General features: G+C 36.4%; 1 protein-coding gene across 1 annotated transcript in view; it reads right to left on the bottom strand.

Annotated features, from left to right (window-relative positions):
• lama3.L (laminin subunit alpha 3 L homeolog) overlaps positions 1 to 14,061 on the bottom strand; it is a 153,387-nt gene that overhangs the window by 121,524 nt on the left and 17,802 nt on the right. The window contains exons 2-4 of the mRNA XM_041566398.1: positions 11,439 to 11,591; positions 4,698 to 4,815; positions 3,952 to 4,070 (exon numbers count right to left, since the gene is read on the bottom strand). Of these exons, the coding sequence (XP_041422332.1) occupies positions 3,952 to 4,070; positions 4,698 to 4,815; positions 11,439 to 11,591 (390 nt within the window). The remainder of the gene's footprint in view (positions 1 to 3,951; positions 4,071 to 4,697; positions 4,816 to 11,438; positions 11,592 to 14,061) is intronic.

Here is a 14,061-nt window from a genome sequence, read left to right as displayed (position 1 = left end):
TAACATATACAAGCACCAGTAAACTATAAGGTTAGATAGTACATTAGTCAACAGGTACAACAAAACAATATTGACCACAGAACTGAGTGACTTTCCTGCTAAAGTCACACGTATACAGATGAAAACACAAGTATATCATAAAATGTACAGTATATAAAATGTAAAAATTCAGATTTACAGAATCTGTGGCCCTCCGTTGGTTGGGTGCTAGAAGTTTGTTTTCAGCACAGCTACAGGACAAAAACTGTACATTTTTTTGTTTTGTATTTTTTTTGTTGGTCCACCTTCCTGCTGGTCACTCTGCCCATGGTAGATGCTCTTATTACTATTGTTACAAATCTTGGTATTGACTCTTGTCTGTCTAACCCTGCCTGTCCTGACTTACTGCCTGAGCTTCTTGGTAAAGGGGTGGTTCACATTTAATTAACCTCATAGTTTGTTATATAATGGCCAACTTTACAACTGGTCCTCATTATTTATTTTTTATAGCTTTTTTTTACCCTTTTCTCTTACTCTTCCAGCTTCCAAATGGGGGTCACCAACCCCATCTAAAAACAAATGCTCTCTAAAGCTACACATTTATTGTTACAGGTACTTTTTTTACTATTTTTTCTATTCAGGTAATCTCCTATTCATATTGCAGTTTCTTATTCAAAACAGTGTATGGTTGCTAAGGTCATTTTGACTGAAAAAGAGCTGCTGAATAAAAAGCGAAATAACTCAAAATAAAACAAAACAAATAAAAACAAATAAAACATGAAAACCAATAGAAAATCATCTCAGAATATCCCTCCCTATATCAAAATAAAAGTTAACTAAAAAGTAAACAACCCCTTTAAGTATTTTTCACTAAAGTGTTAAAACCAATAATATTCTTATTTTTGCGATAGTCTTTATAAAGGTTTGCTGCTTTACATTAGAAACTACGTTCCAAACATTCAGGATAATAGATCCCATACCTTTATTTTTTCAAAATAACGGCAGTTCATACATCTGATAAAGTGATTAAAATGTAAGTTTCTATCACAATTCAAATTTTCTGCAGCAAAAATCACAAACTGGAATTTGAAATTCCAAATCTTGAAATTTCAAGATTTATTAAAGGAAAACTATACCCCCAAAATGAAATCTTAAGCAACAAATAGTTTATATAATATTAAGCGGCATATTAAATAATCTTACTAAACTGGTATATATAATTAAGTAAATATTGTCCTTTTATGTCTCTTGCCTTGAATCACCATTTTGTGATGGTCTGTGTGCTGTCTCAGAGATCACCTGACCAGAAATACTACAACTCTAACTGTAACAGGAAGAAGTGTGGAAGCAAAAGACAGAACTCTGTCTTTTAATTGGCTCATTTGACGAACAAGTATAGTTTGTTTGGTATATTTGTGTGCACCTTGAATCGTATGGCCCTTATTTTTTAAAATGCCAATTTTCTATTTAGGATTACCCAATGGCACATACTACTAGAAAAGTATATTATTATGAAATTTTTATTTACATGAAGAAGGGTTTTACATATGAGCAGTTTTATGCAATATCTTTTTACAGAGACCTACATTGCTTGGGGTGGGGGTATAGTTTTCCTTTAGGTGCAAAAAAAACTTGTAACACAAATAGAAAAAAATGCAGCATCTGAAGCTGCCGAAGACATGTAGTCAACAGGAGTTGTTTTTTAAAATTCCAAGCTATTTTTCCACGTTTCTATGTTTTAAAGATTAATTAAAATTTTGTAAATCTAATGCATTCAAGTTGTTTTTTTCAAATTTATAAGCAATCAAATTTTCAAGTTCAATTTTTTTCTGAAGTAAGCACACAGCTGAGATTTTTAAGTTTTCCTTAATGTGAAAAGAACTGGAAAATTTGAATTTTGATAAATCTGTCAATATGTATTGCATTTTATAAATAATATTTTTTAACAAGATCTTTATGTAGAGGATCCCATTAGCACCCCAATTTCAATTTGGGCATACGGAAGAAGACCGACATTCCATTTCTGCTTGTTTGAATTGTATTAGTGTACTGATTGGTTAAAAAAAGATTCAAACGAAAATCAGGTTCACATCTTCTATCAGGTGACAAAATGCAATTGTGCGTGCAGGTCTGGACTGGGATTCAAAATAGGCTCTAGCATTTCAAGTACACCGAGGCCTAACCAGTCCTTTACCAGCCCACTCCACAGTGACTGTCTATAGCATCTTACAGTAGCCCCTCTAGTATTTGCCAGAACTCACAGATTGCTAGTCCAGGCCTGAGTGCGTCTTATGGGAGCTTTTTTTTAACTGGCACGTTTATGGTGACCCACTGGTCCTGATTGATATTCATGTCCTACGGATACTGGCCTGTTCAGGATTTGGGCAGGTTTGAAAATGTCATCAGCCAACAAAAAATTACAAGCAAAGTCTCATTAAAATATGTGAGAACATTTAGTATCATCTTATTAAGTACTATTGACCTTTTCATTATATGTTTCTTTTAGTTTACCATGGTACGTTTGACACATTAGAGAAGCATGCAGTTATATATTAAACTTTGCAAAAACCTCAATGTCAATACATTATTCATAGCACTGTAACACTGGATCGATTCCCGGTAACAGTTACCTTGATTGATGAAAACAGTGCTAATGACAAGAAAATTCAATTTGTTCTACATTTACCAAGAAAACATACAATAAAGGTCTAAGGGCAACATAACTCACCTAGCAATGTGACCAACCTGAAAAAGACCTTAGGGATGGGCTTAATAACTACAAAAGATCTGATATTGTGATGCATCTAGTTATACGCAATTCCAATGCTGGTGATGGGCAGTGTCAGAGAAAGGGATGAGATCAATTAGATAATTTCTAAGTTATTATTATAGTGCCAGAAGTCAAATATAGAACGTGCACATTTTTATTTTCTAATTGTTCATTATCTTCCCAGGCTTTTAAGTAATATCCATATCATGAATGTGTAGCGCTATAAACAGACTTTGCTTTAGTCAGTTTAAGCTACTATCAGTGTGTGGTTATACCACATATGAGGCCCTCTCTCTCAGGGGTAAGCCCTCGCATCGGGGTGGAGGCAGGGTGTAGTGCAACTGTAACCAGGTGTAATAGCACAATGATGGGCGCCAATAGTTCTTTAACGTTTAAACAATGAACTGTCTTTATTTAACATAGCACATAGCAAATATCAGATATCCACAATGGAGTATAGAACAATGAGACAGCATAAAGGAAGCATATACTCACAGAACCAGTATAGGCTGAATCCCTGCAGGCCAGTGAATATACAGCAGATAGTGTGGCAGCTTGTGAGGGGTATTGCCCAGTTTTCAGGATCTCTGTCAGTGGCAGTCTAGGGGAATTCCTATCATCCCTAGTCTCAACACTTTAGTCCCTACACCGGGTCAGTAATACCCTGGGACCTTAATCCCTCTGATCTCATCGGCGAAGCCTTGAGCTGCTCAACTAAATAACCTCTCTATCACTCCTAGAGTGATCTATAAAAGAGTATGCTATCTAATTACTAGGGCCAATGCGCCTAGGGTCAACATATACCAATTCCCTTCCAGCCTGCTTGGTTGGGCTAAAGTAATGGACCCAGACCTCATGGTTCCCAAGACCTTTATACTCTGGCACAGTGCCATCTGGTGTACACTGTGAGAACTACAGGGGTTACATAAGCACAAGGTCCCCATAAGGACCCACTTAGGTGTCCATATTACTAGGGATGTGCCTGTCTGTAATGTGTAAGGGTGTCTAAATTTTCACATCCCTACATTTGTATTACTTTTGATAAAGCAAACTGGTATCATGGAATGTACATTAAAGCCTTTATGATTGCTATTTCCTTCATGTTTATAATTCATAATTCTGCTGTACAGCAACCATTGAGCAGTTCAGATACAACAAAATGCTTTTGGATTGAACAGCTCTGCTTATACAATGTCCCTTACCTCTCCATTTTCAAGAGGAACAATACGAGAATATTCTGTTGTACAAATGACATCATCATCTCTTGTGATGGGCTGTTTGACCTCCTTTTTAAAATGAGTTATGCAGTCAATTTTAGAATCTGGAATGCAAATAAAAAGCATCTACAATCGCATTTACTGTTTTTTACTCAATGTCACTCAGTGTAAACAATAATAGTTACAACACTTACCCTATTTGTAGGGAAAAGATAACTAAAGGCCCTTTATTTGTGATTCATACTTTGTATAGGGCAACAAATACACTACTAGTAAAACTTTGGGACAAGAAATGTGCATTTATTATTCACTTTTTTGTATCAGTAGCAGTTTTGCCCTGATGAGAAGCACTCAGCTCAAACATGCAAGTGTAGGTCCACTGGAGGGGTTTGATCTATAGAGAAGCCTCTGTATAATGGGAGGGCTTTGTTCATACATAGAGCTTCTCAGTAAACTGCTAAATTATTTTACTTTGCTCATTGGGACCAATAAGTCAAGTCAAATAAGTCATTTTAAAAAATAGAATGGTAAACAATATTTCTGTTTTAATCCAAAGAGTTACATACAAGTGATGATTTATTGACATCAGACTAATATAAGCAGAGGCAACAGTGACATGATCTCCATCACAAAGAAAAAGAGAATGGCTGGGCAAGTTGGCTACCATTGTTTAATGTTTGTTTGAGTATTAGTCAATGAGGTTAGAAAAATAAACATGTATAAAAACTTACTAGCAAAATATTGCCAAGGTGAGTAGGTTCTTCCAAAGTCAACAGATCTTTCTAAGACCCAGAGATCAGGCCGAGGAGAATTCGCAAATTTTATAAGCACATATGCAACATGGAAAAGCTAGAGGCAAACACAAAATAAATAACCAAGATATACTTCATTGCAAAAAACAAATTGTAAAACTTAATAGTATTTACAGAACAAACTGTTTTTTTCATTCACTCGCTATAAATAAAAGATTACTCACTATAAATAAAAAATTGATTTTACAGTTAAGGGAACTCAATTTCATCATGTGTCATTATACCATCCAGTCTCTTTGGCTAGAGTCTGGCATTAAATTGCACTAGTCCAGTGATTTCCTGGGAGATATTAATTATTAATAAAGAGGCCAAAGCCATTTCTCTAGGAGGTGGAATGCAAGGTTCCTTATCAAACAAAGCAATAGGCAGCAGGACAGTAGAAGCAGCAGTAAAATTCTGTGATGAAAGATTGGCAGGCAACAGATGGACAAATAGAATACCTAAAATATGCCCACTGTACCCCCCCCCAGCACAGTAGTCATATATCACAGGAGCATAAGGAACACTGATTGAAACTCCTTTATGCAAAAATGGTTCGGTGGGTAGCACTGCTGCCTTCCAGCTCTGAGTCCCTGAATTCAATTCCAACCAGGGCACTATCTCCAAGGAGTTTATATGTTCCCTTTGTCTATGTGGGTTTCCTCTCATAAAGATACTCCATAATTGACCCCTAATAAAACTGACCCATCCTATGTGTGAATGTGATAAAGATCTTTGACTGTAAACTCCACTGTGGCAGGGAATATTGTGAATGATGTATATATTTGTAGATAACAAGTTGTCTAATTCAGGGAAGTGCCATTTTGTGGCTACTAAAGCAACTAAAGTTCTGTCTTGCATAAAAAAGGGCATTAACTCAAGGGATGAAAACATAATTTTGCCTCTTTATAGGTCCCTGGTAAGGCCTCACGTTGAGAATGCAGGCTCCTGTCCTTAATATGGACATGATTAAGTACATTAGAGGACATTATAGACAGCTAGCAGGGACCTTGTTCACTTAAAAAGGATCACTGCACCAGAGGCCACCGCTTCAAACTTTCATTTAAAGTAATGTAGGTGGTTCTTCACAGTGAGGACAGTGAGGTTGTGGAATGAACTGCCGATGTGAAGGCTGATTCCATAAATGCTTTATGAGGGGCTTGGATGATTTCTTGGACAAGCATAATATCCAAGGCTATTGTGATACTAAAATCTACAATATACTGTATATATATATATATATATATATATATATATTGGTATACATAGTTTATGTTAGTGTATGGAGGGGTCAGTGTGAGTATGTGTGTATCGACACTGGGTCTCATTTGGAGAGGTTGAACTAAATGGACTTTGGTCTTTCTTCAACCCAATTTAACTATGTAACTATGTATGTCTGTTTCTCTGTAAAGCACTGAAGAAATATGCCAGAACTATATAAATACTGGGAAATAAATTAATTAAGTAACACTTTTTATTCTGATGACAGAACCCCTAAGCACATATACCAAGACAGATATAGGGTGAGCAACATTTTTGAAAAAAAATATATCTTCGCTAATTTAATACTGGCGGTATTTAAAAATCTATTCTTAAGTGCAAAACTGTTCAACATTTGATTGAATGGAGTGATTGCATCATTTGCCCAACCGCACAATGACTCACATATTGCTAACAAAGATTAACATCACCTTAAACATGCAGATTCCAAACCAAGAAAACCACATCAACTGTAGTCAATGCGGTGGTAATCATGTTCTTACTCTGTTTGCCCATTGCCATCACCTTGATCACTTTGAGACTAATCTGGCACTGAATTTTTTCTCCCACATAAGAAAACAGTAACAAAATGTAGCTTATTGCAGAACTGGTTAACCACTAATCTTACCTGCCTTCTATTTCACACACTCTACATCATCAGAAACCTTCAAGATAGAATGTACAGTATGGCATAACAGCACAAATGTTCACCACCTTCTTCCAATATATATATATATATATAGTTAATTTGCATTGCCTTGCATAAGCAGACACAATTATGGAAATTGATCTACAATGATTCTCCTTGTTTCGTGGCTTTGATATTTCTAGGCAAATACTAAGCTTACAAAAGCTTAGCCTTATTTACACAGATATGCACAGGCCATGCTTTTCATAGTTCCCAACCCCATTGTATAAAAATGAGAAAACTGAGAAATAAATAAATTGTGGGCACTGAAGAAGTTAATATGAAAAGATATGGCTCCTTCTCCCCAATTAACTCTGGGCCCAACTATAAAGAAATATCTATGCACCCCAGTTTGCAAAATGAAAAAGGGTTAAATTCCTGATCCTGCTTCTTTATCAAGACAGGCAGAAAGGAAGGCAATCAAACTTGCTCATAATAATTCTCCTGCCTGAAGAATGATCCAATTAAAAATACTAGTATAACAATTGCTTACTGGCTTAGACATAGCTTCACCCTACATGGTTATGGAGGTGCCCTTTACAGGCACCTGCACCATAGCTCTTTATGCTTAGCTTTAGGGAATGTAATATTTTTGGTAATGAAAAAAAGGTCATGGGAAGAAGCTATTTTATCCTTTGATTCCACTGTATGAGGAAAAAGGCACTAGGCCATAAAAGTCTGGGTTAGTCAAAAGAATACAATATATTAGAATAAATAGATGAATTTCACGCTCCCAGTCTCATAAAAATTGAGATTGAGTTTTTACTACAAGAAAAAAACAAAATCTGCAATTATTTTCAAATTCAAGTTAGTTTACAGAATTAGAATGTTTGTGATTTAGTAAACAAAACAAAACCTTGACATCTAGAAGCTCGCAGGTCTCACAATCCAGTGAGGTGTATTTGCTAAATCCAAGCTATTTGATATTTGAGTTCTCGAGAAACATCTTACATTTTTGCAGACTCGTTGAAAAAGGAAGAGTAGAATGTGATTTTAGTGTGAAATTTTCTTACACGGTTTTAAGCTATAGAGTTTTTGACGTTCAAGTTTTTTTATTTTGAGATTTGAGAATATGAGTTCACTCACCTTTATTTAAATTTTATTTGAATGTGGTATCGCCAGTTCATCAGTTAATCAGTAAGAGACCCTTTCACCTTTAACAACCCAATTAGTGAAGTGAAACCAGGGAGCAATGATTGGGCTAAGGGAAGTGTCCATAAAGACTGGTTTGTTGCAGAGTCAACAGTCTGCAGAAAGTATCGTTGTGGTCTAAGTTTTCTCATAAAGGTTGATGACTGAAGTAAAGGATACCTTACATTAGATTAGTGTCCAGACTGCAGGATCCTTTTCCCTTTTTCATTAGCATAATAACCACCTGTACCACTTTAAAATTAATATGATGTTTACATCCTGACCATATCCAATTTACAATAGACTCATCTCCAAGATGATACATCAGGTTGTGCATTTGCCTCCCTCACTTCATCCACTCTTTTATTCTTTTGCTGTCTAATGTTTTTCTTCAGTTCTTCTCTGTGTGATAAGATCAGATGTTTCACTAACAGCAAAGAGAGCTACAGAAACATTCCAGGGAAATTAGTTTTTAACTGTTTTATTAGACACTTCAAAATACAATTGAAATATTTTAACAAATGCATTTCCCATGTGCCAATATTAGTTAACACAAACATTACACTGCAGTACAGTATTCTGAATTACTTGGTTGCTGGGATAAAAGATGCTGGATGGAAGTTAACAGAGTATCTGAGAATTACTTTATGGTCATAGCATTTGAGACAATGGTATTTAGAGATCCAAGAGTTCTAAATTTAAGTATAATTTTGGTTAGGTAGTTAAGCAAAACATAGGTATAATAAGGATCTATGAAAATAACAATGTGTACCGAATAACAAACTTGGATTCTGGCTAAAGTGTTCTGCCAGTTTAACCACACGTGACCACTCTGAAAAGCATGCAAACAAACTACTGAATTGCTTATAACCAGAACTGGTGTTTTCTCATTGGCAACATCTATTTCATTAAATATTCCACATACAAATACACCCAGATAGATGGAATGGACTAAGGGGATGCTCCATGATGAATGCTATGGCCTCCCTCACCACTTTAATCTTTTCCTTTTCCTAACCAGTTTTGGTTATTAGATATATTGTTTCTCTCTGCTACCATGTGAAAAAAACTCACGTAGTGTTGAATTCTTGTTTTACTCTCTATATGGAAAAATCTTGCTCTAAAAATAAAAAATGAAATAAAATTTATTATGCCCCAATGCTGCAAAAAGCCAAAATCCAAAAATCCGCCATCTCAAACATGTCGAGTTTATGTATAAGTCAATGGCAGATGTCCCTATACCAATTTGAAGATATTGTGATTTGCGCAGGGTTTAGTCTGAGTTTTCAGGCAAAAGAAACCCAAAAAAATAGAGCAATTCAGGGAAAAAAGTCTGAAAAAAACCGTATAATTCTGGCTTTCTCTGAATCTTATCGAGTTTTTTCCCAAATCGATAAATTAAAGTTATTTTATTGATAAATAAGACAAAATCATGGATGGGAGTTTGGTCAAGCTTTTTTATTTAAAATATGAAATAAAATCGGATTTTAGTAAATAACCCCCTTACATTATCATAACTTTATTTTTATTTCAAATAACTCCTGTATTCATTATGCTTCACATTCAAAAATAATGCTCCATTTGAAGCACCCATTTATAGTAAAGTTCTTTATGTTTGAGTTCTGGCCTTTGTGCCAGCCAGACCAGTAAAGACATTACTTTGCTTTGGATTCTTGTCCTGCTACCTGATTAATGTCAGACCAAGGGGCACATTTACCTAGGGTCAAATATCGAGGGTTAATTAACCCTCGATATTCGACTGCCGAATTGAAATCCTTCGACTTCGAATATCGAAGTCGAAGGATTTAGCGCAAATCGTTTGATCGATTGAACGATTAAATCCTTCTAATTGAACGATTCGAAGGATTTTAATCCATCGATCTAAAGATTATGCTTCGATCAGAAAAACCTTGGAAAGCCTATGGGGACCTTCCCCATAGGCTAACATTGGCCTCGGTAGGTTTTAGGTGGCGAACTAGGGGGTCGAAGTTTTTTTTAAAGAGACAGTACTTCGATTATTGAATGGTCGAATATTCGAACGATTTTTAGTTTTAATCGTTCGATTCAAAGGTCGTAGTCGAAGGTCGAAGTGAATCGAAAAATCGACGTTTTTTTCCTCTATTCCTTCACTCGAGCTTAGCAAATGGGCCCCCAAGTGTTGGCCACAGGGGATGGCATGATATTATAAAAACAAAAGCTCAAGATCCAGATAGATTTTCAGAACAGGGTCTTCTTGGCCACTGGCCTTACTGCATATTAACTGTGACTTTTTTAGGTTTTAGTCAAGCAGGATCCAAATGATTGGATTGCAACCCTACTGGCTGCTGTATAAGTCAGGCAGAAGAATTTCAACAAAAAGTTACTATGCTTTTCAGGGCAACATTCCAAAATGTTTGACATGCTCTTAAAAGGATTGGGAGATATTCTGGACTTTAGGGAACCTATTTATTAAACCTCACATTTTTCTGGTTGCCTTTAAAAGTAAAAACATTAATTTTTAGAGGGGAAGTCGTCACAGCAACAATTTGATAAAGTCGCATGATGTGAATTGCCACCCGATTTTGTCCTGACGTTTTTTTCAAACCAACTTTTTCAAGCTGTTTTTTGATAAATGAGTTAAATTCATGGATGGGAGTCATGTCAACTTTATTTCGATACATTTTTTTGAAAAAGTCGAGTTTTTTCGTAAATACCCCCCCAAATATTTTGGAATGTCATACCAACAGATCTGTGCCATTTTAAATATTTAATGCCCAATGCACCTGTATTGGAACTCAATTCAGTACTGCAATCAACGCTGCTGATGATAGATAAATAGACAAACGTTTACAGCAATACTGTGCAAATCTGAAATATATAAACTAGGATCCAGACTGTCTATACTATACTCTACTGCTATTTGTGTCATTTCAGGTTACTTATACTTAATAAAGAGCAGTGATATCAGTTTAAAAGAGTACAACCGCATATCATTTATGGATCTCTGAAAGTTCAGTCTTTGCTCATCTCGTTTACTATACTACATGATTGCACCAGAACCTTATCTGCATTACTAAGCATTACTAAGCAGGATAAAGTACTAAGGTCATATGACCTAATTGTGATATTATTACACCATGAAGCAGCCTAGCAACTAAGCTATACATTGCCATTGTGAGATCAACTTTCTCCTCTGCCTTTGCTGGAAATATTACAAACTTTTTTCATAACCTTTTTTATGTAACACCATAAGACCCCAAATATAATTTTAAAACAATGAAAAGATCAGCTGATGAGAGAAAAGAGGAAAAAGATAAATCAGGGGGTTGATATTTATAGGTATAGGAAACTCCAAACTAATGTATTTTGACATTTGTTTGTAGGGAACTCATGAAAAAAACATCACTCAGTGTGCACGTCTAGCTTGCTCTATTTACTAAAACAGCACATATATGGGCACAATTGTATGAGAAAGCATGTCAGGGCAAAAATGCAATGAAACAGCAATGTATAAAGAACACAGAAAGTTGGGGTATTTATGGGAGTAAACTTTCTGCATATCCAAGCACAGCCACTGGGTCATAATATATAATCAATGTCATAACTGTAACCCACATACTCACCTGACCAAGGTCTATGGTGACATTCACTTTATTGTACTCCAAGCCCAAAGATAATGGAGGACTCTGCCACCAGCGTTCTGTCCCATCAATGGCATTGGAAATAGGGTGAGCTTTATTGGGGTCTGCAGAGTTGCAGAAATCACAAAACTGGCCCTAAAAGGAAAAAATAATAATGGAGATTTAAAAATGTCTTACTATAAAAATATAAGTTCTGCTACATAATAGGAAGAAAGACCACCACCTGGACAAAACAGCAGGGGGCACCCCTAATAAAACTCATATTAGCAGAATAGCATGCTAATATTATGACAACTAAAATGAAAAAACAAATATATAAATGGTAAAACTACGCAGAAGAGCACCGTGATCAAATTTAACATTTAGGTACCGTCCCCTTTAAGTTTGATTCATAAAATGACCCAAGACGGCCATGCATAGATGTAGTTTGTTTTATATACTGCATTAGTTAAATGACTTCTTTCCTGCAAAAAAAATGCCTATGCATACTTAGAAAACAGAGTTGTGCAAATGTCAAAGAGGGAAGAAGGAATAGGATATGACAGCTCCACGGATAATTATAAACGCTATATCACAGGATCATGTGTGTTAGAACAAGTTTTAATCTGTTGCTGGTGTTTTTACTGTACATGTGCAAACATTCTTTAGAGGAATCTGTTTTCCAAAGTCATTTACTTCTTGTTCTCAGTTATTATATCAAATTGTCTAGGGAAATTCCAAGAATATCGTTTGTAAAATAATTTCAAAACTGTGGGATACACTATCTCTCCTTCAAATTGTGGCCTTCAAGCCAAAAGCTGCCTATCAAAAGTTTATATAGGAGCTCTTACTCTGTTCAGCCCAACCAGTGCCCAGGTCTATCCACAATCCAACCACGATTCAAATAAACTCCACCATTTCTCCTTGGAAAAATGGCACTTTAACTATCACTCTGTAAATGAGGAGCCAAAACTTAGAGGTCCATTTAGTCAAATTTTAGTGGTATTAGAGCTTATTTAAACTATGATTACATTCTATTTCTCTAAAATCACAAATGCCATGAAAATTATTAAAAGATTATTAAAATGTATGAACAGATATAAGAGTAGAAAACAATACAAATATCTCTAAAACTTTTCAAAATGAAAGTTTTTTAGATAATTACTAGTGAAATTTTTTTTTCGAAAACCTCAAAGTCTGATGGCTAAAAAAACACAGCTCCCATTGACTTCTTTTACTTGGAGAAGTTTTTGCATTAGCGTTTTTTGTGGTTTTTCCACTAAATAAATCTTGAATTTTTATCTTTTTAGAGAAAACTCAAATTTTTAGAGAAAAATACGTTAAATAAAGGAAATTCGAATGTTACTAAATTGGCCGCTTAGAATAGACTCAGCATCACTGGACCAGGCCCAGTCACTAGAGAATGTGCATTATCATTATAAAGGAAATAGCTGAACCCAGACTGTATCTCTGTTGTCGTTACATCGAGGAAAAGCCACAGGGCTACTGAGAAAAGCTCAAAATTTGTATTTATTTTTCCATGAAAGGTTTCATTAGCAGAAAACCCAAAATCATTTCCTTCCCTCTAAGAAGAGGATAATGACTGGAACATTGTGAGACATTGTCATATAAGGAAAATATACAGTATGTCCCTCTCCTCTTATATAGACACCTAATACACTTTCCATAGGCGATAACAGAAAAAACTGTAGTAAGGATAACTAAGCGGTGCTGCTAATATTACTACAGGAAGTCAAAATCAAGGCAAGAAGCAGAGCTGAACTAAGTAGCGCTTACACCTAAGCCTCTGGAACGGACAAGAGTGGATGAGAGAGTGGACTTAGTTGGAGTGATAGGGGTACATATTTGCATTCCCCTGCACCCTAAGGCAGTTGCCTCTTCTGACATATTTCTGGCCCTGGCAATAAGTATGGCACTATATACACCATTCCAACAAAAATATGAAGCGGAAAATCGTGTGCTACAATGTGTGTGCCATGCAGGGCCGCCATCAGAAATCGCAGGGCCCCATACGAAAAAGTTTCCTGGGTCCCCTGGGCTGCGCCCACCACAAGCCCCACCTACAGGTCCGCCCTCCCCACCCCACAGGTCCATCCCCACCACACACTAAAAAAAAAAAAACATTGGTGGCTATGGTTCCCACATGTTAATAAAAAAATATTGGTGGTCAGGGCCCCCCCATTGAAAACAACATTTGTGGTCAGGGCCCCCCATTAAAAAAAAACATTGGTGGCTAGGATCCCACATGGGGGGAAATTGGTGGCCAGGCCCCCCCCCATGTTATAAGAAAATTGGTGGCCAGGGCCCCCCTTAAACGTCCATGTAAAAAAACTTGCCCCCCCCAGAAGTTTAAAAAAAATTTGGTGCCCAGGGCCCCACCACACAAAAGGGACCACAAAGGGTTACCTTTAGGGGGGCCCTGCCATGTTACACTTACTTCATTAGTGTGGCCCACCTGCTGTCAGTGAGCTGCCAACTACAGAAGGGAGGAGGGGAGCACAGGTGGCTGCATCTTCTTCCAGTGACAGCATTTTCTTCCCTTATTGGTCACAGAATTTCAAGTCCTGGTAAAGCTGCATGGTGATTGGTTGAGCTGGAGGAGACG

Source organism: Xenopus laevis, chromosome 6L, assembly GCF_017654675.1.
Source record: "Xenopus laevis strain J_2021 chromosome 6L, Xenopus_laevis_v10.1, whole genome shotgun sequence".
In the NCBI taxonomy this organism is placed as follows: domain Eukaryota; kingdom Metazoa; phylum Chordata; class Amphibia; order Anura; family Pipidae; genus Xenopus; species Xenopus laevis.
The sequence above is the reverse complement of the archived record's forward strand: the minus strand, read 5'-3'. Positions and strand labels throughout refer to the sequence as shown.